The sequence below is a fragment of the Fonsecaea erecta genome (assembly GCF_001651985.1).
Source record: "Fonsecaea erecta strain CBS 125763 chromosome Unknown Scaff4, whole genome shotgun sequence".
Classification (NCBI taxonomy): Eukaryota; Fungi; Ascomycota; class Eurotiomycetes; order Chaetothyriales; family Herpotrichiellaceae; genus Fonsecaea; species Fonsecaea erecta.
In genome coordinates this window covers 109,047-133,157 of record NW_017387247.1, presented here as the reverse complement: position 1 = coordinate 133,157, position 24,111 = coordinate 109,047, and the positions used below count along the sequence as shown (strand labels likewise).

Sequence of the window (24,111 nt, the reverse complement as noted above, 5' to 3'; positions counted from 1 at the left end):
TTTGCCGGCCCAAGGATTGCAACGTTATGGTCCGATTGAGGGGTTGCGATAGATGCGAAGCGGGCTCCAGACGCTGGAGAGGATATGCAGAGGAGTTCGTCCCAGCCGTTACTGAGGAAAACGATACCTAGTGGTGGCCATGGGCAGGTATGAAAGGATCTGCGCTTCTTAACTATTCGTTACTCAGAGACTTTTGCCAGGCAGCAGGAGTGTCTGCCTATACGATGGCGACCTCAACTACTCAGAAAAGTTTCCATGTCTCCAATCTTGGCATAGTCATCGGCAAACCTTCCCCACGACTCAATATTGACAACAGCTTCAAAAAGGCTGTAACCCCTGATGCGTTCCCATCTCTCCCCGTTTCCAGGAAAGTCATCTTGCTGCTCCCAATGGCAACAAGATGTCGGCATGAATATCGCGTTCGCCGTCGAGGCACGAATTACCGGTCGACCACGCAGCACCTTGCCAGTCTCTTTCGCCTGACGGAGATACCGTCTCTATGGGCAAATATATCTCCAAAAGCAAGCGTTTGCACCATGCTCCAAGGTTATGGTGGTTCTCGATTATAGTTATTGATCTTGTTCAGGCGTGCCCTGGCTCCCCAAAATGTACATTCTAGCATACTCATTACGCTTTGCGAACATCTTCCGAGCTCTTTCCCGTTTCGGATAATCCAGAATACCACGAAGTTGACGGACTGCAGCGCGCAAACTACGATGCCTCCGCAGAAGACAAAGTTCTTGGTGCGCGTCACTTTATGTGTGTAATCTGAGAGAGCCGTGATTCTTACCATATATCGGCATAGTGGCCCAAATTCACGACTGTCATTTTCATAATTCACGTCGACACTTTGATTATCGCAAGACCAAGACCACAGATCTGACGACGAGGAGTCTCGATTGTTCCATGTTTTGGCAAAGACCAATGCCGCAAATCCAGAATGAGATACAGACGGTGAAAACTGATGATTTCAGCCAGATTGTCCACAACTCACTGCGATGCACCTGAGACCTGTCAACGGAACATAGCAACGACGGGCAGAGGATCCAACCTCTGCACACGCCATGGTCAATGCAGCCAAGTCAAGCAGACAAGAAATACCAGCGGCGGTCAATAGGACGATCGTTGGCTGCATCCATACTATCTGTGGCCAAGCCGGGTAGTTCTTGCCTTGCTGATCTAAAAGTTGAGAGTCTCTTGTGGAATTTCTTGTTATGATTGTATACGCTAGGGAGCCTCCAACGCCAACGGTGAGCAAGTTCGTGACAAGTCGAATGGTGACGGGATGAACAGGAGGGATTGTGGCAGAGAGCTTTTCCGAGAATATGTGTACCGCGGTGACAGAAGAATCTCGCGCTCGCCAAGAGCGGAGGTGTTGCTCGATTTACTCAGTGTCTTCGTGTGGGCATGCATTTATTTGTGGAGTAGGATGTCCGGTCGTCGGTCTAATAGCCAGCTCAGGAGCTTTTGTACGGACGTAGAAGACGGTGGACTTGAGGCAAAGGTATATGAATGTTTTCTGGCATTGCACGGCGTAGGACTGGCCCTATTTGCCGAGAACGAGCTGAAATGGCAAGGACCGAAGCACTGCCAACAAATTCTAGCGATTTTATCGATTTTAGCCTTCTAACCAGGTGAAGCGGTGTCCAACGTTGACAAACCGCTAGGCTCCGAAAGCGAGTCGCAACGAGGGACACTAGTACCTTAGATTTGGTACGGCGTGGATGCCCCCTCCGTCTCTGCCAACGGCCACAATGCTTGTGGTCCCCGTTCGTATGGCTGCCTTCCTCCATCCAACAGCATATTTCAGTATCCCGTTGTCTACGGATCACCTTTGCGGAGGATAGTGGTATATTCCACTGATTGCAACATCGAGAGGTCCTAGAACAGTTGACATTGTATAAGCACTGTCGTAATCCAAATGTCTCGCATTGATGCGTTCCAGATCTCCACAATAAAAGGGCCCAAAATATCCGAAACAGGGGAGACGTCCACAAGGCTGACAGACAAACACATCCTCCGCCGTATATAGTAGCAGCCAGGTACGGTGGATCACATGCCATCATCACGCGGGTCATTCCACATGCGGATGCGGCGTCCAATGCATATTATTACGGAGTAGTACACCTTTGCCTGTTCCTTGGACTCTAGAATGAAATGCGACAGACTGAACACCAAACGTACGCAAGTTTCACTGCCAGGTCTCCTGCCTGATCGTCTTCCAGCCTGGTTCCTGCTCGAGAAGTGCGAATTCACCTTGACGTTTATCGTGGCCGTTGTGGCCTGTGCGATAGGCTCCCAACATCCTCCTGACTGACCGGTCGGCTTACGCCCGTTTTGTTCCTCAGCTGCTCATCATGGCGAACACATTCCTAGACATATTCTATTCTTTATCCAGCTGCATATGCTGTTTTCCGAGCAGTCCGCAGTTAAAGATCAACAACAGAAGCTTTCGTATGCTACGGCTGCTGGGCGAGGTTGGTGCCTTCGAGAACCTGGATCCATCAGACCTCCAAAGTGCTGACCCGTTCTTTTCTCTGTATAGGGTGGCTTCTCCTACGTCTACCTCGTCCAAGACACGTCCGACTCCGCGCTCTACGCACTCAAGAAGATCCGCTGTCCGTTCGGGCAAGAATCAGTCTCCCAAGCTCTGAAGGAAGTCGAGGCATATACGCTGTTTGCGCCGCATCCCAATATAATCCACGCTGTTGATCATGCGGTGCAGACCGATTCGACAACGAAAGTCTCTGGGATCGGGACCGATGCGGCCAACGGGGCTAGCAAAACCGTCTACATCCTCTTACCGTATTACCGGAGAGGGAATCTGCAAGACATGATCAACGCGAACTTGGTCAACCACACCCGCTTCGGCGAGAGACGGCTCATGCAATTGATGCTCGGAGTCTGCAAAGCACTGAAAGCCATGCATCAATATCGCATTAGGAACACACCATCACGGTCCGCCGCCCAGTCGATCCGCAACGAAGCCGCCAGTGAAGATGCCGACGCTGCCAAGCGGAAAGCTCGCGCCAACAAAAGAACAATGACGGCGTCGCAGGAAAACGACGAAGACTTGGCCGAGGAACAGGAAGAACCGCTCATGCCCTCCGACGAAGTTACTCGTGCGCAAGAAGGCAAAAATCCTGGTGACACGCGGGCCTATGCTCACCGCGACATCAAACCTGGCAACATCATGATTGACGATGACGGCCGCACCCCGATTCTGATGGACCTAGGATCCCTTGCTCCGAGTCCAACACCTATTACGTCCCGGTCCCTCGCCATTGCCGTGCAAGATACAGCGGCTGAACACAGTACCATGCCGTACCGCGCCCCCGAACTCTTCGACGTGAAGACCGGCTCCGTTATCGACACGAAAGTCGACATCTGGAGTCTCGGGTGCACGATGTACGCTTGTCTTGTGGGGAAATCGCCCTTTGAAGCCAGAAGCGACGAGACCGGCGGCAGTCTCAGCATTTGCGTGTTGGGCGGAGATTGGAGGTGGCCTGACGAGGGAAACCTTTCGAAGGGCAAGAACAAAGTCGGATCCGCACCGGCACGGTCAAACACGGTATCGTCGCAAAGCGGCGCAACGGCGGCAAATGGCGACGCCAATAGGCCCCTCGATCCGGCCACGCCAGCGTCTGGCGGGAGGATATACCCTCACCCCGCCGCCAGAGAGGTCGTGAGGAGGTGTCTACAAGTGGAACCGGCGGAGCGGCCGGACGTGGATGAGTTGATGACGTTGATCGATACATGTCTGAGCGAGTTACCTGAGGACGACGAAACCGGTGGCTCAGAGGGCGATGGCGAGTTGTGAGGACCATAGGGGCGTTTTGATATTAGCTATTTTGACCCTTCTCTCCGTGCCTATGATCACCGATGTGTCGTTGATCGGGTGGTTTGTGCACACATTACTACTTCTTTTCGCTTCTACTACTGGAAAAGTTCTCAGAAGGCCCCGAGCAGCACAGCCAGCCAGCCTGGAATAGCGAATGGGATCTGATCTGTACATTGGGTGTCTGTCTGTCCATCTTTCTATATGTCTGCCTGTCTGCCTGTTCTCTCCATCCGTGGCGTGACGTGGCGTGGGGCGAAGTGGTAGGCTCTGATATACTCCATAACTCACAATCGAGTTGTGATGTCTCTCCTTACCAACCCTACCTACCTACTGAGCTACCTACCGGCCTCCACTGTTATATAGATCCTCCGCGGCCTCTGGCGGTCCGATCAGCTTGACGGCCACGCGAGCAAGGCTCACTCATCATGTGCGATTGATCCAGCCGTTGAGATCGATTGTAAGGCTTGTCGGGCTTTTCTGCATCGACTATTTACCTCGTACTGTAATATGTGGTGCAACCCTACCTCCAGTGCGCACTCGGCAGACGCTTCCACGTACCATGGTGATCGTTTCGGTTAAGGGGCTTGAGATTTTTAAGACCCAGCCATGGTATATATAAAGCTCATCCATACGGTATATATGAGGTTTTCAACTGTTCGGACGGATGACGAGGATGAAGCGTCCTCACACTATTGTGCCTCCTGGCCCGAATCATGGGGGGACAAATATGATGGAACCGTGACAAGTCTCGTACCGTATCTGCTTCGGACTTTTGTACTTGTAATATATCGCATTTTCTTTTCGTGTCCTAGCTACATTGGCCAACCCTCTCAGCACACTGTCTTTCTTTCCTAAATGAACTGACTGAATACAAGACGAGTAAAGAAGTCAAAAAGTACAAGAGACGGCCAATCATGGTTGTTGAACTCTCATTTGTTCCTCTCCCCAGACCTCCGGAGACGTGAAGCGTGACAATGTGCGTGAAGACTCCGTTTCGATCATTGCCAACCCTGCTCAACCTGTGTCGTTTCAATGTCGAGGACATCTCTAGGCCCTCCGTCACCAACACACGAGCGTCCTTCAATATATGACCAGGAGGATCCGTCAGGAGTGATGACAGACGATCCCAACCAAAACTCCCTTGGACGCCCAAGAAACATTGCACATCGCAAGTGCGTCAATGATGCCTCTCCCTCGAAGACCGACGCATTGCAGGTCTTGTGTGCACAATCACTCAGCCGCTTTGACAACGTCCGCAGCTTCGGTAGCAGCCGTTGCTGACTCTGGAGCCTTTTCCACGGTTTCAGGCACTGCAGGCACCGCCGGCACCGCCGCTTCAGTCTTTGCTGGCTCTTCGGCCTCGGCCTCGGCTGGCTTTGGCTCTGCGTCCGCTGCAGGTTTCTCCGCCTCAGGTGCAGCCGTGGCCTTCTCCTCGGCCGCCTCCGTGGGCTTTTCAGGAGGAGCAGAAGACTCTTCCTTCTTCTCTTCTTCTGGAGCTTCTTCGGATTTTTCATCATGGACCCCGTTCGTAGCAGTCTCCTTGTCACCGGCAGCATCGCCGTCGGCAGGTTCCGCACCAAGCATCTTGTTCCACTGGCTCAAAAGATCCACAGAGCGCTTTCGGAACTGGTACTCTTCGTCCTTGGGGATGGTATTGAGCTTGATAATACCTTTCAAGACCTTGTTGATCTTGGTGCTTCGAATGATGCTAACTTCGATGTCCGCGTAGGCTTCGAGCTTCTTGATGTATGTAGCCATCGTCGCCATCTCGTCTTCTTGAGGAGCTTGATCTCTGGACAAGAACCCTTTTTGTAGCTTGTGGCGGAGAAATAGGACTGTGCTCCGTTAGCGGATGCGCATTGAATGGTGTTGCCGAATTCTCACCTTCTTTCTCGCGAGTCTTGCGTGCCTCAACTGGGTCCAAAGGCTTCTCCTCTGGTTCCGGTTCGGCTACATCCGCCATTTCGTCGTCCTCTTGGGCGGCGCGGGACTTTCTCTTTTCCGATCTCGCCTTGGTTGCCCTCTCCTTAGGCTTCTTCTCTTCAGTCTTAGGAGTCTTGTTGGTAGTCAACTTGATCTTCGTGGTCTTGGGGGTCTTTGCTGGCTACACTGAGTCAGAACTTGACCGCCAATGTTGACGAATGCCCCTATAACTCACCTTCTCGTCTTCGTCTTCCTCTTCGTCGACTTCCTTCTTGCGCTTTTTCGACGACTTCTTGGGCTCGACATCGACATCAGCGTCTTCCATCTCTACGTCCTCGGTTTCAACTTTGGCCTCGCTCTTGCGCTTCTTCTTGTCAGTTTTGGCGGCCTTTTCAGCTTCTCGGGCCTCCTTCATATCGAATTCATACTGCAAAGCTGCAGCATGCTCGTCAAGCATGTTCTTGAAGAATTGCAAGTCGTGACCTTCAGCCGCAACCTTGTATGCGGCAAGCAGGGGTTTGCTTTTGCCCTTTTCTTGGACGTCCTTGCACTCATCGGGCGTCAATGGAGTAAGGTCCTTATTGTGAATCCACATGCTATTTGCCGTTAGCTTCACCGCAAAAATAGGGACATAAGGAGGGGGCATTACAATTCATTTGTGCCGAGGAACATGATTGGGAATGTTCGTTCATCCACTTTCTTACCGCCATCTGCGTAGGCTTCGTTATAGGTTCCATCGGACTTCTTGGTGGTGACGGGCCTGGTGTTGATCATCATTTCAGGAAGCATCTCTTCATCCGCGATGATTGATGGCCAAGGGGGAAACCCTTTGAGCCTGGCCAGATAGTAGTCGCCCGGTTCGGCATCAACGTGAGTGATTTTAGACATGGATTTCCTCTTATTGGGCTTCTTGCTCTTGGACTCCGCGGCAGATGACTTTCTTCTCGAGGACTTCTTGTCGGCAGAGGCTGTCCCGTTGGTCTCCGGTTGAGCAGTCGCTGCGTCATCCGTCTCTTTCTTCTCCATATCCTCAACAGCTGGCGCAGCTTCAGATTCAGTCGCGGGCTTTTCCGGTTCCTTAGCTTGTTCTGATACGGTCTCGACAGGTCCATTCGCCGTTGCAGCATCTGTGAATGAAGATTAGCATATGCTCTGCACAGTGAATGCATCAGGAGTACCTGTGCTTTGAGATGGTTCGGTCGCGGTAGATTTCTCGGCGGGAACAGCTCCCGACATCTCCGCAACTGTCCCCGAGGCAGGCTGAGCTAAAGGCGGAGGAGCGCCATCGGCAGGTTGTGGCACCTTCACAGGGACCTCTGTGGTGGGAGCCGACTCCTCAGAAGCCATGGTGGACCGAAGTGGGTGAAGAGGGCCGAGGAAAGAGACGCGTGAGTGAGGGGCGCAGGAGAGCAAGTTGTTGAATCTGTCCGGCAAAGGTATCAGTAATGATGTCCTTGAACAGATATCAGTGAGGGCAAGATCGGTCAGCCTTGTGAAATCAAGGCGCGGGTGGTCGTGCGCTGGGAGTGCGAGGGACGCGACAGCAAAAGTAGCTCCTGCAAACCCCGGATTGAACCAGATCGGCCACCCGACAACAGCAAACAAGAGGAGAACCACACACCAAGCGACTCTGGATGAATGGATGATGACGACGATGATATCGATGCGACAAAGGGTGGATGGTGGTATGCAAGTGGTCGCGATGGGATGAGAAGTGAAGACTGCGACTGCGACACTGATGGGAAAGGGAATTGAAATGCCCCAAAGCAATGCAGAGAGAAAAGCCACTGCAACGGATCGGCAGCCAATCACAGGACCGCCGGTCGCCAAGCCCCTTGGGGGAAGCTGCCCTGTGGAAAATGAGCTCGGGCTGGCGATTGCCAATGTCCTGAACCCGGCCAGGCAACCCACGCAAAGGATTTCTCCTTCTGATTTTCTTTGCTCTCTTCAAGACACGATCCGAACCTGAGAGGGTAACAATAAAGGCTGCTTACCTGACTTCTTCTGCAGCAAAATCTGCTTTTGTGATTGCCGGTCTCTGACGTTCAAGCTCCGATAGAATGGGGCGGGGAAACGAGGTCAATGTCCGCGTCAGACACAGGCAGGGTTGGGACTGCCTCCCCAAAGCGTCCGGTATGAGGCCTGGAGGGAGTTTTGCTGGTACTGATGGTATTGTTGTCGCGAGGTGAATCAAAAGAGGTTCACAAGATGGTGATCAATTACACATTTCAGCTCATTCATTCCCTTGTCCATGCAAAAGGAAGTGGCTGGGATGAAAGATCACACCCGCGGGTGACTGGTGGCAAATGCGCAACGGTGCTTCAGATCAGAGATCGATATCGGCCCAGGACCAACTCGGAAGGTATCCCTTGGGACACCGGTGAGATCAGCTCTGGCTCACCTGGTCATTGTCTGAATATATATTTTGAGATCTTTTTGATGGATTCTTGTATGTCATCAGCACCAACATAAGATGAATTTGAGCAGCAACCAAGTTAAAGCCTTGGAAATAATGAACGGCGACGCTGACGAGAACACGACGAACGGCGATTACGGTGAGGTACAAGGCTGATTGCAAGAAGTACGGTGAAGCACATGACTCGACTCGCGTATCGATAGTCGGACGTTGCCGCTTTTTGATGGCCATCTCTCACTTCAGTGTATTTGCTTACCGACATCTGAGTGCTGAACATGGTAATCATAAGGTACACAATGACCTTGCTTAGACAAAATCATTTTGCTATCTCAGACGTTGGAGTAGCTCATCTTGGGTCAGCGAAAGAGTTGTCGGTGCTAGCAGATAGGTACATCAGAGACCTTCTCCGTCCATCAAAGCCCTTCCTTCCATTGCACGTCAGCAATGCTGCTATCCTAGACAATTATTCTTTTCCTCAGGAACAGTGAAGACACAATGAAACAGGATCAGACCGTCGGGTTGGGATCCTCTCCACTGAGGCCAGGAATTCTGCATACTGACATGGACGTTCATTAAACATTACATGCCCATGTAAGTACATCTCTTGCTCTCGAACCCCATCTTCTCATCCACGTAGTCTGGTATCTACGCAGGGCATCTGTGAGATAGGGACTCATCAATACCTGGCAGATACACGGTACAGACCTTGACCGTAGTGGAGAATAGCCAGGTCCACATCCCACTAGACACCTCCTTCATTTCGTTTCGTCCCTCATCCATATTATCCAATCCAACGGCTGCAACACTTGGTATGCAGCATGCAGAACACAGAATACAGGACCGTCTGCCCCCCCTGCATCGTCAGATCGTAACATCGTCCAACATCTCGTAATAAGAAGACAAATTTATATCTACCCAATCCATCAATCGCTCGATATAGCATTATTCAATAAGACCAGCGCTCCGTTTGTCGTAGTCGTGTAAAAGGGAATGCCAACCCAGTAATAGGATTGAAAAACGTCCGTTCAATGGCAAGCTTGAGTGGTATGGACAGTTGGTTGCTTTCCAGAGAGGCGTCCTCGAACAAATGCTGTGGTCAGAAACCTTTTTAGCCGGATCATGATAGTAAGCCGGATGCCCTGCAGACCAGTGTCGTGAGTCTTGTGTTCCTTCGCCCAGTCAATGCTGCAAGCCATTCGAATCCCTGGTCGGGAAACGAAATCAACCTCAGGCAGCATTCACTACCGCAGGGGTCTTCTCCGGCTCCCAGCCTTCCTTCTCTTTGAGCCCCAACCCCGATGCCTTGGCTAGTCTTTCGGTCTCCAGCGGCACCTGTACAGGCTTGTGGATTCTCAGGCACCAGAGGAACCAATCCTCAATCACGAGCAGGTTGAGGAGTACATCGTTGAATTTCCAGCCCAGAAAGCATACGATTGAGCCAGCAACTGCGTCGAGGATGAAGTGGTTCGCTGTCGCCACAATGGCCGTCAGGATGGAGAAGGGATACAGGAAGCCGAGGGCAAGGCAGAGCGTGCGCCGCGTGCTGGGCAGCCGGATATGAGGAGCGAGGTGGGGGTGGGAGTTATTGAAGAAGGGAAGATGCACCATCTTCCCTGGCTGCGAGTGCTGGGGAGCAAGTGGGATCGTCATAATAGTGACGCCGATCAGGAGGGAGTAGCCAAAGTGCAGAGAGGGCATTGCCGCTATTCAAGACCCAACTGTTAGCGTACCAACCTTACAACTGACTGCATTCAGGCCTCTACGCCCCTTCGCTGATTCAAGGGCACATAGAAGAGGACTGTTGACCCACCATATTGATTACAGAACCGGTTCTGCGTCCACACCGAGCTTGCGCCTTCTTTGCCATGCACAGTATCGACAAACCCGAAGCTCTTCGCGATTTCGGCCTGGGGTCCATCGTATTCCGGATCACTCAGCAATCGAGGCGGCATACATGGCCAGAGCGTAAAAACGACGAATGCAAGCAGGTTGCAGACCGCCATGGTTCGTCTACGGGCCTCGTAGAGCCATGGTCCTGAAGGCGATCCTGCCGGTCCAATGTCGCTCCCTTGTTCACCTGACTGTGAAGCTGCACGGCGTTGAATCAGCCGATTCCGCGTGATTGTATAGTAGTACAGCCACACCAAGAACGCGATGGTGCCCGGGATGTGGATGAAGCTGTATAGCCAGTTGATGCACATCATCAAGCGTGGAAACGACATGAAGAAGTTCTGGACGGGGATTTCCCAGAAGATGTGCAGTCGCTGTTCGAGTTCGATCACTTGCAGCGCGTGTCGGCGCGCAACGTGGACGGTACCTTCGACCAACGTAAGGGCAGTAAATGCGCGACCGAGTTGGTAGACCTATTTCCCATCAGTCTGTCAGGACGGAAGTTTCCATGATGTGGGCCAGGAGTTGCACTGGGTAATTTTTGACTGACCCAATATATCAGAGCCCAATACCATGCCTCCACCAAGAACGGAAATTTGTGCAATATTCTGCTCAGCAGTCTATGCCTGAACACTGCTGTATTTGGTGTCTGAATCACCCTCCGGTAGCCCAACCCAGATATCTTCAGCTCCCGCTCCCGCCATTTGTCCTCTTGACTTGGCAATAGAGATGGGCTTAGAGATCGCTTCGACCGAGAGATGTGTAGATTTTCGACGTCGGCGTCTGCATCGCCGTCGACCGCGCGAGCGAGCGGGAGGTCAGGGACGTCGGTGTCATCCTCTTCGAACGAGAAAGTGAGGGGGCTCCGCGACGATGAAAAGGAATCTGGGGCACGGTTGATCCACGCACCACCGAAGAGGAGGACGACAACAGCCAGAGGCTCCAGGAATGCGCCTGCGCCCATTGCGAGGACTTTTGTCCGTCTTGGTGCCGATTCCCCTGCTTTGGCTGTGCGTTTATTGCCGTCTGCTTTGATCCTGATGTCCGCTCGGTATTGTGCTTTGCGTCACGGTTGCAGACGGTATCCAGAAGGCAAATTGTCAGCTATTCAGGAAGAGAGCCGCAAGAATGCGGGACAGAAGGCCATATGTATGGGCCGGGGAAGGGACAGGCATCTGACGGACGAGCCGGGTACCAGCTCAAATGATAGGGCATCATAGGGTACATTCCAGCCACCGCCTCGCCTCGCCTCTCGAAGAGGGAAAAGCTGTCCAGTGCCGCCCATTCCAGTCCCTCACACGCTGCACGCTGGAGCTCGTATGAGTAAGGCAAGGCCCATTCCGGGCACCCCCGAGGCTCTGACCCAGAGACCAGAGTTTCAAGCGGCGGTTTAGTGAACTGTCGTGGTTGGAAGAATAGCTGAGCTCACTGGCTGCCCGCAGGCGTCAAGGTCAGCAGATTCCGTCCTGGACTACAAAGAGCGATAGAAACGAGCCAATGGACCGTTGACAAGGAGCATGGGGTGGCAGGGGCTTGCCCGTATCAAGTAATCAGGCACGCTATCCGAGTTCCGACAGCTCCATCCATGCATTTTTGGCTTGCACAAAGAGGCATTTGTCGTAAGAGCCTGCCTGGGCCCTTGAGCTGCTCGTTCCTTGGGATTCGTCCGTCGCGGGCTCGGTTGGCGAAGTCGGGTCTCGCTCTTGCTTAACACCGGTGTGACTTGTACGTGCATTAGTTGCACAATCAAGCTTGAAAGAGACTGAGGGACAGAGGGTACCCAGAAGGGGGGGAAAAGGTGATGCGATTTCGTCATATTCAGTGGATTTTTATTCCCACAGCTTCTGCCCCGCTCTCTTCTACCACTCTCTACTTTGTATACCTCGTACTCGGTATAGTACCTGGCCAGGCCATCGACAAAAGACTCGATAGTGGTCTCTTCTCTTTTCTTTTCATTGCTCCAATCGCATGGGCGTACTCTCTAAAATTTCATGCACAACACCCCGAGTGTCTAGTTATGCAAAAGCTAAAAGACCCCGAAGCTTTCACAAGCTCACCAGCCTGCCCACCAAACTTCCGAGCGTCCCGGGAATGCCGGGTCACAGGATCTCGCGGTTATCCCTTCCGATATCCCTTCTTCTCCTTGGCTGCTCCAGCGGAGCCTCGCCAATATCGCCGCGAAATTAACACCGGCAGCTGGCCGAGATGTGATAATAGACTTCCTTCGCTGGCGTATTCTTGGGCATATTTGTCGTGTGCTGATGCCGGCCTCGTCAACTGTCGGTGATTTGCCAACCATGACTGCTATTCATGAGCATCTAGACGGGATGCGGTCACTGGCATCCTTCTGCCTCTAGTCAGCAAGGTGCTTATCAAACGCCGTGCCGACATGACAGATCTTGATGGCAGGAAATCTGACACGATTTGACTGTGATCGACGGATCTGTGTTGCAGTTGTCGGTTCGCGAAGCCGAATGAGGCTGATCTTCCCCGGAGACTGCCGTACAGCTCATGGGCTGAAAATGTTCGAGGTTCAATCGTATGTAGACCATGGAGTCGACTCGTTTTCAGCCAATTTTTCGTCCGACATTGCCAACTCCCCTACCCACAATGCTGACCCAGAGCTGTCCTTCTCCCTTCTCACCCTCAGCATCTCTTATTCCCCACCCTGCAGAGCCGAAAGCACTCAGATCTCTCGCTAGTTGAATCGTGTGCTCGTTCGCCATCACATCTCGCCCCACCTGGATTCTCCCAACATCCTCAGATCCCATGGTCATCAAGGTGAAAACTGTCTCGAGAGCCTCCAGGCTCACACAGCCACCTCTCTCAATGCTCTCGAGGAGTTGGAATGCACTCATCCGTCCAATATCCTCCGGCGGTTGACCTCCCTCCGGCGGACTCGCCGAATCTGCAGAATACAGACATCCTGTTGAAGTCTCCGCCACGAGAGAGAGCCCAAAGCCGAGGCCGACCTTCTTTTTGGCGCTTGGATTGTCCTTTGTGGGTGCAGGCATTAGACTAGCACTGCTAACGTCCGAGAAGATGTAAATGTCCCCTGCGAATTGATTCAATACGCCCCTTGCTGCTTCAATCATTCTTGCATTGTTCTGCGCACTCACGCCTGTCGAATAAGCCACACCTCTGATCTTCTTGACTCTCCCTGGATTGAGCATATGTAAAGTCTTGGGCAGCCGCACTTGGTGGCCGAACACCAACTGTACCTCCCCGGCTCCGCCCAGACCCCTGGGCCCAGGATTAGATCGTTTTAAAATCCTCAGCTCGATATCCCTCTCGATGCCAAACTTCGCGTAGAGAGGCAAAATCGCAGTTCTGACAGAATCCACGCTCATATCCCCCCAAGTCTCTGGGGTAGAACTGGTGATCACGCCGGGACCAGTGAACAAGATGTTGAACTTGGCCTTGCTGAACGGCGCAAGTAAGCACATTGGGATCAAAAAGTAGGCCAGTCCTCGTGTGTTCGTGGCCGGGATCTCGTGCGTCAACACTCCTGACACCCCGTCCGCTCCACTGCCCGGCGCCGACCCGGTGATCAATCCTGGCTTGTACAGCAGCACCGTGCCCGTGTATGAGATTTCAATGTGAGCGCCATTGGTGACTGCTTCGAGAAGTCTCAGGAAGGAGATCTCGTGAGGCGCCAGGCCAGGGTTGGTGGGTGAATTGGGGCGGATCTGATCGATACGGATGGGGCGACCGAGCAATGTGGAGAGGATCAAGCGCGAGGTGAGGGATTTGTGGGAGGAGAAGCGGAGGGGGGTTTGGGAGGTCGACATTTTGGTATAGAGAGGAGAGAAAGATTGAAGGTCAGATCATGTTTTTGTGCATGCAACTGTCTGTGCCAGCGCTCAGGGCAACGAGAAAAGTCGACCATGTGCCATCTCGCTTTCTCCGCACACAAAATTTTTCTCCGCATCGGAATTAGTTGCAGTTCATCACATGCCGCTTTTTGAGAGACTGACGTCCATCATCTTCATTTGACTTCCCGCAGCTCATATGGTCGCGGGCCGCGTTCTTCAGCTCGCTACATTTGTAAGTCAGGAACACAACCGCACTCAATGAATGTCGTCAAGAGTTCATACAAATACATTCCAGTTAGCTGTACACAAATCAGACCCTTCGTTGCTGCTGCTGCACGGTCGGGCCAGCGTCCATCCCCCTCTAAACTGATACAACTTTCCTCCAGAGGCCAATCCACCATGGCTGGCGCGTTGAATCTGCCTAAATGGTACCAAGAACATTCAGTGGGTTTGTGTTGAACAGGTTCTCGCTGACCAGTCTTCCAGGCTCAAAGACAACTCGCACCTGCTCAGACCGCCTATCAACAACTATTGTGTCTATGCCCCCTCGTCCTCCACTGGTGGTCTGACTGTAATGGTCGTGGGAGGCCCAAACGCGCGAACAGACTATCACATCAATACAACACCCGAGTTCTTTTACCAGCATAAAGGATCCATGCTGCTCAAGACCATGGATACATCAACCACACCACACACGCCCGTCGACATCCCCATTCACGAGAACTCGATGTTCCTGTTACCTCCCAACACTCCTCATAACCCTGTCCGGTTTGCGGACACCGTGGGCGTCGTCCTAGAACAGCCCCGGCCGGAGGACTCGGTTGATACGCTGAGGTGGTATTGTAAGAATTGTCATAACATTGTCCACGAGGCAAGCTTCCACCTCACAGACCTGGGCACGCAGATCAAGGAAGGTGTACTGGCGTTCGAGAACGATATGGCTGCCCGGACATGTAAGAATTGTGGCACAGTCGCAACATCAAAACCTGCACCAGGTGAGATTCAACAGCCTCCGAGATTTCCAGACGAATGAGGAGACGAAACCGGTAGTCACCCGGTTGCGCCCATCAATGCCTTTCCCCTTTCTCCTGTTACCTCTGATGGAGGTCCTTGTTCCTCTTTCTTACTCTTCTCCGCCGTAATCTGTTGCAGAACATCTTCTGCAACTTTAAGCGCTGCTGGAGGCAGTCCAGCCAATTTCGCAACCTTCAATGCGTGGGAGTGTTTGTTGATACCCTTCTTCAACCGATGCAGAAACATGAATGAGCCATTTTCGTCCTCCAGCACATCCGTGCAGTAACAGCCCAATTTTGACCAACTCCGCGTCATGTCCGCGAGTGCATGGAAATGGGTCGCGAAAAGCGTCCGGCATTTGTTGACATGATAAAGGTGGTGCAGACTCGCATACCCAACGGCTGTGCCATCATCAGGGGTCGTGCCTCGACCTACCTCGTCCATGATCACGAATGACTTTGGAGTGGCGTGTTTGAGAATGGCTGCAGTCTCCAGCATCTCGACCATGAAAGTAGACTGATCTCGAAACAAATCATCCGCAGCGCCTATCCGGCTGAAGATCTGGTCCACAAGCCCAATCTCCGCGTGGACGGCTGGCACATATGAGCCGGCCTGCGCAAGGATCGTAAGCAGAGCATTCTGCCGGAGAAATGTACTCTTGCCCCCCATGTTAGGCCCTGTGACTAGCCACATGCGCTCGTTGTGGTCAAGGATGAGATTGTTGCTGACAAAAGATCTGCCTTGCTCTTCCAGTCCTTCTTTGACGGTAGGGTGCCGGCCCCCGATAATTTTGTGCTCGGTACCATTATTCAGGATGGGCCGAACCCATGATTGCTCCTTCGCGAGGAGAGCAAAGCCGCTTGCAACATCTAGTTCGTCGATGACTGCCGCATTGCGCCTCAAGGTGACCAGGTTCTTGATGACAAGCTCCCTCAACGTGGTAAAGATCCGTTTTTCTTCGTCCCGAATGTTGAAAACCGCTTGATCAATCCGTCGGCCCAGCCGTGTCCAGTCGCTCAGATAGAAGGAGCGAGTACTCTTCGAAGACGAGACCATTTTTGCATTAAGCGATTCCAGCTTCTCTCGATTAAATCCTGTAGCGCTACGGATATGGCAGATGTGGCCCAGGCCCGGAGTGGACTTGAGTATCAAACTAGGCGCAGATAGTTCCTTTCGCAGTCTATTCGCTAGGCTGATTTTTTCTCTTTGCAGTGAATCTAGCTCTTCGTGTAGCTGTAGCAGCGCCTCGCTGGCACTGCGACGCATTATCCATGGCTCCTCGAGTTCGATCTCGTCTTTCTTCTGGTCTTCTGACTTGGTCCGTGTTCTGGCAGCTTTGGGCAACAACTCCATTTCGTCCGGAGCACTTTGTAGGACGACATCATGTGCCATGGCTGCCACACTTGCCGCTTCGTCTTCTTCAAGACGGTGTTTCTGCATGAGGCCTTGCTCGTCAATGGCCGAAGAAATCAGAGATTGAAGCTCAGTCGGCCCTTGCAGCTCAAAACGTCGTAACAGCCTCTGCAGAGGAAGTATCACGTTTGCTTGATTCAGCCCATGGGTCTCCGCCATCTTCAAATCTCGTTCCGATAAACTCAAAAGCTCATTCGTTGCAATGGTTTCAGCGATGGCGCTCGCTAGCGAGAGCATGTCATCAGCATCTCCTTTGTTCAGGGCAAACTTTTGAACAATACGTTGGACATCAAATGTTCGTCGAAGACGAAAGATCAAAGATTCCGTCAATTCCTCATTTTCAACAAACACTGACACCAGGTCAAGCCGGTCATTGATCTCACTCAGAGACGCTGATGGCGATGTGAGACGGTCTCGGAGAAGACGAGCACCGCTTTTAGTTGAGGTCCTCTTGACGGCATGAAACAAACCGCCTTTCCCAAGACCATCTCGTGAGGTTTCCAGAATCTCCAAGCCCCTTAGACTATTGCGATCAATATTCAGAATGGCCTGGAGCTCCCTCTGACGTGGAGGCTGCAACCGAAGTTGCAAACCCTGCAGCCGCTGGCGGACATAGTCCAGAAGCCAGTGACCAGCATTTTTTTCTGCTGTGCTAAAGACCCTGTCTGAATTTTCAGGAACGGGGGACTCGAGCATCTCGTTCCACTCTGTCATGGATACAAAGACACCCTTCGTCTCGTGCACTGTCAGGAGTCGATGATCATAACCAACGATTTTCTGCACCTCATTGTGAATTTCTTCAGAAACGTCAGAAGGCAGAATGATCTCCCGGGGATCGATTCTGGTCAATGCCGAAGACAATGAGCCACGGCCAGTGGTCTGCGTGTAGAAGTCACCGGTGGATAGATCCAGCCAAGCAAGACCGATCTTCTGCTCAGGTTCAGGCTTTGGAGCTTCCGGAATGCTACCATTGTTCGGGTCGGTGACCATTGGTTCCGGGTGAACAGATAGTAGGAAATTGTACTCGTATGGATCGAGGAACTTCTCATCGATCAATGTTCCCGGAGTAATCACTCTTGTCACACGACGGTCGTGTTTGAGACCACCTGATTTGACCTTGCCAGAGGCCTGGACCAAGAATTCTTCGCATATGGCAACGTATTTGTTGAGATCTTGTACAAGCATTTTCAAAAACCTGTCCAACTGGAAAAAGGGGAAGCCCGCCATTGCAACAGGACCGAGCTTGGTCTGCTTGTGGCCGACCTTGAGGTTTAGGAGAGGCCCATATTCTTCCGCCTGTTCGAAGTACAATTCGTAGAAATTGCCGACTCGCGTGAGCAGGACGCAGTTGTCAAATTTGGCCATGTTGGATTTCGCGCCTTGGAGCACCGTCGGGTACTGGGGCTCATCATCGGCAGGCAGGTCGGGGAGAGGTTCAGCCTGGATCGTACCCTGTTGTAATTCCTTCACCTTCTTCCTTGACACCGATTTTGCTCCTCTCCGCTGACCTTGGGTAGGGAGCCATGGCTTGCCGGTCGGCTTGATAGTTTCTCGATGCTGATTGTAGGGTATAAGGAACGGCCGCGAGCGAGCGATACTCTCTAGTAGTCGGAAGTCTCGGCAATGGAGCGATTGAACGAATGGTCGCATGAGTCCTTCTGGCAGCAATGAAATGAGAAAGGTCGACGCGCTTCACGCGTAAACCGTGAGGCGGAATAAACGCCGCTTTTAAGGGTGCCAATGATGTACGACGATGTTGAACGACGGCGAATAGTGTCTGGAGCGCATTTCCTCCGTATTCGCGGATTGAACTAGGTCACAGTGAAGGGGATTCAAGTAAATGGAAAAAGCCAGGAGCAAAATTTGCTAATGGATGTTGATAGACTTTGACTGAACGGCTATCTACATGTTATTTGTTATCCCCATCTCATTCTGCCGCTCATCAGACAATGGGGTGGCTTGCCAGACACCATGTAGCCTTGTTTTGTTTCACTGCTTTGTGAAATAGATTTCCTCTCCCGATCATTGCAAGCAGGTCAACATTGTGGCTGAATGGACTGTACCAGCTCCACTGTGTAGTAACTCCAACCTTCCGCGCCAGCCACTGGGAAAAGGCAGAGCACGCACTTCGACTGTTGTTCCTGAAGATTCCCTGTCTGCTCTTTCCACGAGGAGAATAACAAACCATCGGGATCAATGCGGTTGGTTGAACTCTTCTAGAATATCGAGTCCAAGTAACTCCACCTCGTGCTGAAGTCGTCTCTGCTGTTCTTGCGAATCGGGATCTGCACCTTGTCCTAGAACATCAAGTTCAAGTGTCCAAGTAGCTCCGCTCCGTACTGGGATAACAGTGTCTGCTGTCCTTGCGAATCGAGTTGGTCGAACTCTGTTTTGTGACTGCATATTTCATGCTCAAATTCCTCATCAGAAGAGTCGTCGTCAGGTTTCGGCCAGGGTTTAAGATGGAGCCTGTACATAAAGAGAGTCAATGCCTTAGGCTGCTTCGCTGCGACAGGGAAGTAGCCGCAGATACCAACTTCGATGCCTGTCATGGGGTAGTCGCGAAACTCGATGGCTGGCCGTTGGTGGCCGGGACCTCGGTGGATGATACAACTGCGCGAGGGCGACGGCGGATGTTGAGGCCGAGATCCAACTTTGCGCTGAGTGAACGCATCATGCAGAGTGTACAATATGGTCGGGGGTGTTGGTTCTCCGAGACTGGATGTGATTTGGTCTGAGCAGAAAATGTCATAAGAGTCTCTCTGAGTCTCTTGCGGCCCTCGCCGGGCAAAGCTGTGCAAGTATCCGTCATGACTTCGCCCCAACAAGTCACGTCTAAGGAACCAGCCATGAGGATGGAACTGGTATGAACAGGAGGATGAATCAGGTGAATTGCCAAAAACAAGGGTGATGAAGCGACTCAGGTAACTTGTTTCTTTCTGGTGGTGCCTGACAGCAGTGCAATAGCAACGTTCAGTACATGAGACAGGCACGACTCAGGCTCACTTGTGGTCCGACGGCTTCGGGGTCACAACAGCACGCCGGGAACTACATATAACACGCCTGCATTTGGTGCCTCCGCCTCCGTCCCATCTTCTTGTTGATGCTCTGGAAGCCTCCAATAACCACCATATCGCAAAGGGTGCGTTGATAATGGAGGTCTCGACCCGGTATTTCCATTGATAGCTTTGAAGCTAGACGGCAGAACATTATCTTGTGTGGAACACAGAATGGTTCAAAATGGGGTTTCCAACCGCCCCTGCTCATAGCTCCAACTCAGGATCCTCAACAGCAGAAGTTGTCAGAGCCGCTTTAGCCAACCTGTCCGCCTCTTTGTTGGATTCTCTGAGGACACGCCAGAAATACACTGAGCAGGCTAGAGTATCCTGTATCTAATTGACCATTTTGCTCAGCAATTGGAAGAGATCAGAGTTTGCAACAGGAGTACCGCGATCGGTGCGGAATCCATTCTTCGCCCATTTTTCTCATCCATGCAGTCATTCCCTGCACAACATAGTTCGAATTCGTCTGGATTTTTACAGTGCTCACATCATCCGATGTCTGGCTGGTCTCCATAATCCTTCTCAATTGCGCAAGGGCAACGATCGTCGCTATCATTTTTGCTTGCTGATTTGTCGATATTTGGCTGGGGAGTTTCCTTTGTATATGGTGGGGCAAGGCGTCGCTGAAGTAGACACCAATGCCTGCTTTCACCTCGAAGTTCTGCTTCCCGTTTCCAGAGCAGGCGCCGTTAGCAGCGATAACAAGGCAGTCCTCTCTGTGGCCGTGGTCTGGGCAAGGCTCACAATGGGGGCAGACAAGGTAGCTGAAAGTGCCACGTTCTGTGACTATATCAACCGGTTGAAATTCATCTGGATAGTCCCAAAGGTCGGAATCAAATCTTTCGGGAACGCCAATGACGGTATTGCCACGCGCATGTTGACTCGGAGCTGACCATCACCGGGACCCTTGACTCCTTTCACAGCAGCCATGAAAAGGATCGGTATTGTTACGGAGTAAAGGCGGAACACTCGATGAGAAATTCCATCTCGAACAAAAAGGTCGATGACTTCCAGGAGGAGCTACATTTATTCCTCCAATAAGCCAACGTGAAGAGCAAGCCAGCTTTGAAACGGCCGAATTCGGCGCGATCCCTGGACAGGAATATGTGTGATAGGCCACCTGTATCCGTTTGTCGTTGTTTCGACAGGCCGAAGGCGTTGGATTATGAATGCTCGTTCCAAGGGCGGGGGTCCCACAAAGGCCATTGACGGAGAGCCAAACGTCTGCTGTACGCTGAAAGATGGTATCAATGCCATCTGACTAACAGGGCGGCATACTTGCGCTCGACATTGGCTAGTACCGCCACGGGAGTCGGTCAAATGTTTTTCCGCCCAACGGGACGTAAGCTTGCTTCAGCATTCGTTGAGGTTATGAGGTTGTGAAGTTGTGACTATTTGTGTCGGGCGTTTGCAGGGATCGAAAATCCTCGAGTCATGAAGTCGCCGCCTCTTCGAGCCTGGTCGTCTGATTTCTTCGAGTACAGGGAGCTGATGTTCTCGTTCTCACGTCGTCTTTTCTTCCTAGCTTCTTCCTCCTCCATGACTCGGGCAGTGAGACTGGCGGTTGCGACATCCTTAATCCCATTAGGCATATTTGACGTCAAGGTTCCTGATTGGGTTGTCGAAGGACGCGAGGTGTTAGCCGGCATTGATTTCTCGTGCCCATTTACCCCGGTTGCCTGCACTTTCGAAGCGTCCTGTCCTTTTTCTGACTTGGTGTTACCATTTGCTTTCCGCTTCTTTCCCCCGCTGGCTTTCTTCAGGGAGTGCGTGAGTCCCAGAGAGTGCAAGGCCTCTATCCGCTCGATCACGAACGCCTTGTCTTTCTCGGTGCAAGGAAGAATAGGTATGACATCTCTTTCTTCGTACGGAGTGCCACATTGGACACATTTCCCCTCGCTCTTCGTCTCTTTAACGGCCTCTTGCGAAAAGGCATGGCCACAGGGCACGAGGTAAACTGCCTTAACATTCGGACCGAGCTCTTTGGATGTGACAGGACAGATCCATTTATCTGACTTGGTCTTCTCATCCTGTTCTGTTTCAAATCGCACTTCGACTACATCCTTCAGACTGTTGATGCGGCCTTGGATAAATTTCTCGTACTCTTGCTTGTCGACGGAGCTGGCTTCGGCGGGGAGCAGAAACTGAATGATGGCATCCTTATTGTAGAGGTCGCCTGAGTAATCTGAGACAATAGGTCTTCTAAGGGGCTTATGGGAGACTGGACAGGTCGACCAACGATGCGCAAGGTGCTCTTTTTGCTTGTCTTTCAGTTCGGTGGCTGTCGGGTTCCGCGCCGCTTCCTTGACGAGCTCCCGTCGCGTAGGAATACTGTCAACTGTCAGAAAACCGGGCAGTAATGTCTCACGGTGACAAAGTCTCGACTCACCTTCCTCCATCATTGCCCATGGTGCTGGGTAAGTCCGTGTGGATGATTTGCGCGAAGGAATGAAATTAGGAATGCCGCGGCCAGTGTTATGCGGGAGGCAACGATTTCTCCGCAGCCTTCACAACTTCACCCCTCTAGGTCCAGCCTAGTGGCCTCTCCATGCGCCACCCCTACCAACCAGATATATTGTGATACGAATACGCACTGCCAGAGCAGGACTATCAATGTATTTCTTTTGGAATCCTGGAATTGTCTACACGGTTTATCCCACCATTCACGAGTAGATAAATCAGGCATCTAGTGGAAGATGAATGCACAGCAACAGCTACAACACGACTTGGCCATCACTCCCAAGACAGCCAGTCTCTTGATCCGCCTCGGCTACACGTCCTATCGCGACCTTCGCAGTGTTTCCCCTAACCATGTCGTTATACAGCTCAAGGCACTTCCGGACATAAACCCAACACAGGCAGAACAATACCGGCGGGGTCTGAGAAGAATGGTCTGGCTCGCGACTCAAGATCACCCACAGGAACAAGCTATGTTATATCCGAACTGGACCCAAAAAGCCCTTAAAGAGCGTGGCATGTGGAGAGACGATGTCGACTACGACGGGCTTAGCGGAGATGAAGTCAACCAACTCCATAATGAGGCGAATGGATAAAGAGTTTTAAAAACGCTAGGGTTGGATTCGCCTACTGGTTGGCGTCAGGAACATGATGACGTGCTTACATTGGCTCATTTGTTCTGGCAAGGTGACTATCTCTGTCATAACGGACTTTTGACCGATAACAGCCGACACGTATCAACTATCCGAGGCCGCGAATGGAAGGTATAAAGAGTCTTGATGCTGCTCGATAAAACGAATCATCTTGGACTCCTTCATTCACGTCTAATCCTCTCCTCCACAATCTTCAGAAGACGTTACCATCAATCACCGAACAATATGAGAGTTCTCCTGACAGGTGGATCCGGCTTCATCGCCGCTCATTGCGTTGACTACCTGCTTCAGCATGGCCACTCTGTCGTCTTTACCGTACGATCGCCGGAAAAGGGCCAAAAGATCTTGAGGAATCATCCTGGTCAACCCAAGGATAAACTCAACTACGTGATCGTTGGCGACATCGCACAAGAAAATGCCTTTGACGAGGCCGTCAAATCAGATCCTCCCTTCGAAGGCGTTTTGCACACCGCGTCGCCATTCCACTTCAATGTTACGGACCCCAAGAAAGATCTCTTGGACCCTGCCATCATTGGTACTACTGGAATTCTCAAGGCCGTCAAGAAATATGCTCCTACTGTCAAGAGGGTAGTCATTACCAGTTCTTTTGCAGCAATCATTAACCCCAAGTCGCATGAGAAGGTCTACAGCGAGAAGAACTGGAACCCGGTTACAGAAGAGGAAGCCACACAGGATCCCGCAACCACATACCGTGCGTCAAAGACATTCGCTGAGCGGGCGGCATGGGAGTTTGTCGAAAAAGAAAAGCCCAACTTCGACGTCGCGACGATCAATCCACCACTCGTCCTTGGGCCGGTTGTGCACTACCTCAATTCCCTTGAGACCATCAACACGTCCAACGAGCGAATCCGAAATATGATCCAAGGCCGTACCAAAGAATCCGGTCTCCCTCCCACAGGCGCCTATCTCTGGGTTGACGTTCGGGATGTAGCACTTGCTCACGTCAAAGCCCTGGAAATTCCTGAAGCAGGTGGCAAACGATTCTTTTGCACAGCGGGCCTCTATTCCAATGCCGACATTGCTCAGATTATCAAGCACCGCTTCCCAGAACTGGCTAGTAAGCTGCCGGACAAGATCGAAAGCGATATGCCTCAAGACATCTATCAGTACGATAACTCGAGATCGAAAGAAGTGCTCGGCTTGAAGTACCGAAGTCTAGAGGAAAGTGTTGTGGATACGGTGAAGTCACTACTCCAACTCGGTGCTTAAAGCGCCAGCTTGTTGCCCACAGACACCAGCAGGGGTGAGTTTCGAATGTGGTCTCGAGAACTGAAGCGCAAGGTAGCCTCGCTTTTGGGGGGCAGAGAGAAACGGCCTATGTCCCATGCGTTCACGGAACAAAAGCAAAAGGAACTAGAGGGACTAGACAAGTAGACGGCTGTTTCTATTGAAGTCCGCGGTATAAAGGACTTAGGAGAACGATCGGTCAACAGATAAAAGTGGTGTTCTCTATCTATACTAGATAGTTAGACGAATATGATTAGACTGAAAGAAAAGACCAACAAGACCGATCGACCGTGTTTCTAGCTGGAGCTCCTGTTGACACCTCCATGATTTCAACATTTTGAGTTCGTCGTCGAGCGCCATTGGTGTAAATGTGAGTAGA

General features: G+C 51.9%; 9 protein-coding genes across 9 annotated transcripts; 4 read left to right on the top strand and 5 right to left on the bottom strand.

Moving 5' to 3' along the window:
• Positions 1-2,357: 2,357 nt before the first annotated feature.
• Positions 2,358-3,820, top strand: AYL99_04781 (hypothetical protein; the record flags this gene model as incomplete). Its single annotated transcript, XM_018836293.1, has 2 exons — positions 2,358-2,477; positions 2,546-3,820. 2 exons carry the CDS (start codon positions 2,358-2,360, stop codon positions 3,818-3,820), a joined length of 1,395 nt encoding a protein of 464 aa, XP_018693146.1.
• Positions 3,821-5,071: 1,251 nt separating this feature from the next.
• Positions 5,072-7,111, bottom strand: AYL99_04780 (hypothetical protein; the record flags this gene model as incomplete). Its single annotated transcript, XM_018836292.1, has 5 exons — positions 5,072-5,676; positions 5,726-5,945; positions 6,000-6,360; positions 6,414-6,891; positions 6,943-7,111. 5 exons carry the CDS (start codon positions 7,109-7,111, stop codon positions 5,072-5,074), a joined length of 1,833 nt encoding a protein of 610 aa, XP_018693145.1.
• Positions 7,112-9,407: 2,296 nt separating this feature from the next.
• On the bottom strand, positions 9,408-11,034 carry AYL99_04779 (hypothetical protein; the record flags this gene model as incomplete). Its single annotated transcript, XM_018836291.1, has 3 exons — positions 9,408-9,883; positions 9,991-10,543; positions 10,621-11,034. The coding sequence occupies 3 exons, from the start codon at positions 11,032-11,034 to the stop codon at positions 9,408-9,410; spliced, it is 1,443 nt and encodes a 480-aa protein (XP_018693144.1).
• Positions 11,035-12,637: 1,603 nt separating this feature from the next.
• AYL99_04778 (18S rRNA biogenesis protein RCL1) lies at positions 12,638-13,861 on the bottom strand (the record flags this gene model as incomplete). The annotated part of the gene is made up of 1 exon (XM_018836290.1): positions 12,638-13,861. One exon carries the CDS (start codon positions 13,859-13,861, stop codon positions 12,638-12,640), a length of 1,224 nt encoding a protein of 407 aa, XP_018693143.1.
• A 423-nt stretch (positions 13,862-14,284) lies between these two features.
• On the top strand, positions 14,285-14,842 carry AYL99_04777 (3-hydroxyanthranilate 3,4-dioxygenase, variant; the record flags this gene model as incomplete). Its single annotated transcript, XM_018836289.1, has 3 exons — positions 14,285-14,313; positions 14,372-14,727; positions 14,790-14,842. 3 exons carry the CDS (start codon positions 14,285-14,287, stop codon positions 14,840-14,842), a joined length of 438 nt encoding a protein of 145 aa, XP_018693142.1.
• A 93-nt stretch (positions 14,843-14,935) lies between these two features.
• Positions 14,936-17,962, bottom strand: AYL99_04776 (hypothetical protein; the record flags this gene model as incomplete). The annotated part of the gene is made up of 1 exon (XM_018836288.1): positions 14,936-17,962. One exon carries the CDS (start codon positions 17,960-17,962, stop codon positions 14,936-14,938), a length of 3,027 nt encoding a protein of 1,008 aa, XP_018693141.1.
• Positions 17,963-20,765: 2,803 nt separating this feature from the next.
• AYL99_04775 (hypothetical protein) lies at positions 20,766-21,783 on the bottom strand (the record flags this gene model as incomplete). The annotated part of the gene is made up of 2 exons (XM_018836287.1): positions 20,766-21,705; positions 21,764-21,783. The coding sequence occupies 2 exons, from the start codon at positions 21,781-21,783 to the stop codon at positions 20,766-20,768; spliced, it is 960 nt and encodes a 319-aa protein (XP_018693140.1).
• Positions 21,784-22,070: 287 nt separating this feature from the next.
• Positions 22,071-22,427, top strand: AYL99_04774 (hypothetical protein; the record flags this gene model as incomplete). The annotated part of the gene is made up of 1 exon (XM_018836286.1): positions 22,071-22,427. One exon carries the CDS (start codon positions 22,071-22,073, stop codon positions 22,425-22,427), a length of 357 nt encoding a protein of 118 aa, XP_018693139.1.
• Positions 22,428-22,709: 282 nt separating this feature from the next.
• Positions 22,710-23,714, top strand: AYL99_04773 (hypothetical protein; the record flags this gene model as incomplete). The annotated part of the gene is made up of 1 exon (XM_018836285.1): positions 22,710-23,714. One exon carries the CDS (start codon positions 22,710-22,712, stop codon positions 23,712-23,714), a length of 1,005 nt encoding a protein of 334 aa, XP_018693138.1.
• Positions 23,715-24,111: the final 397 nt, after the last annotated feature.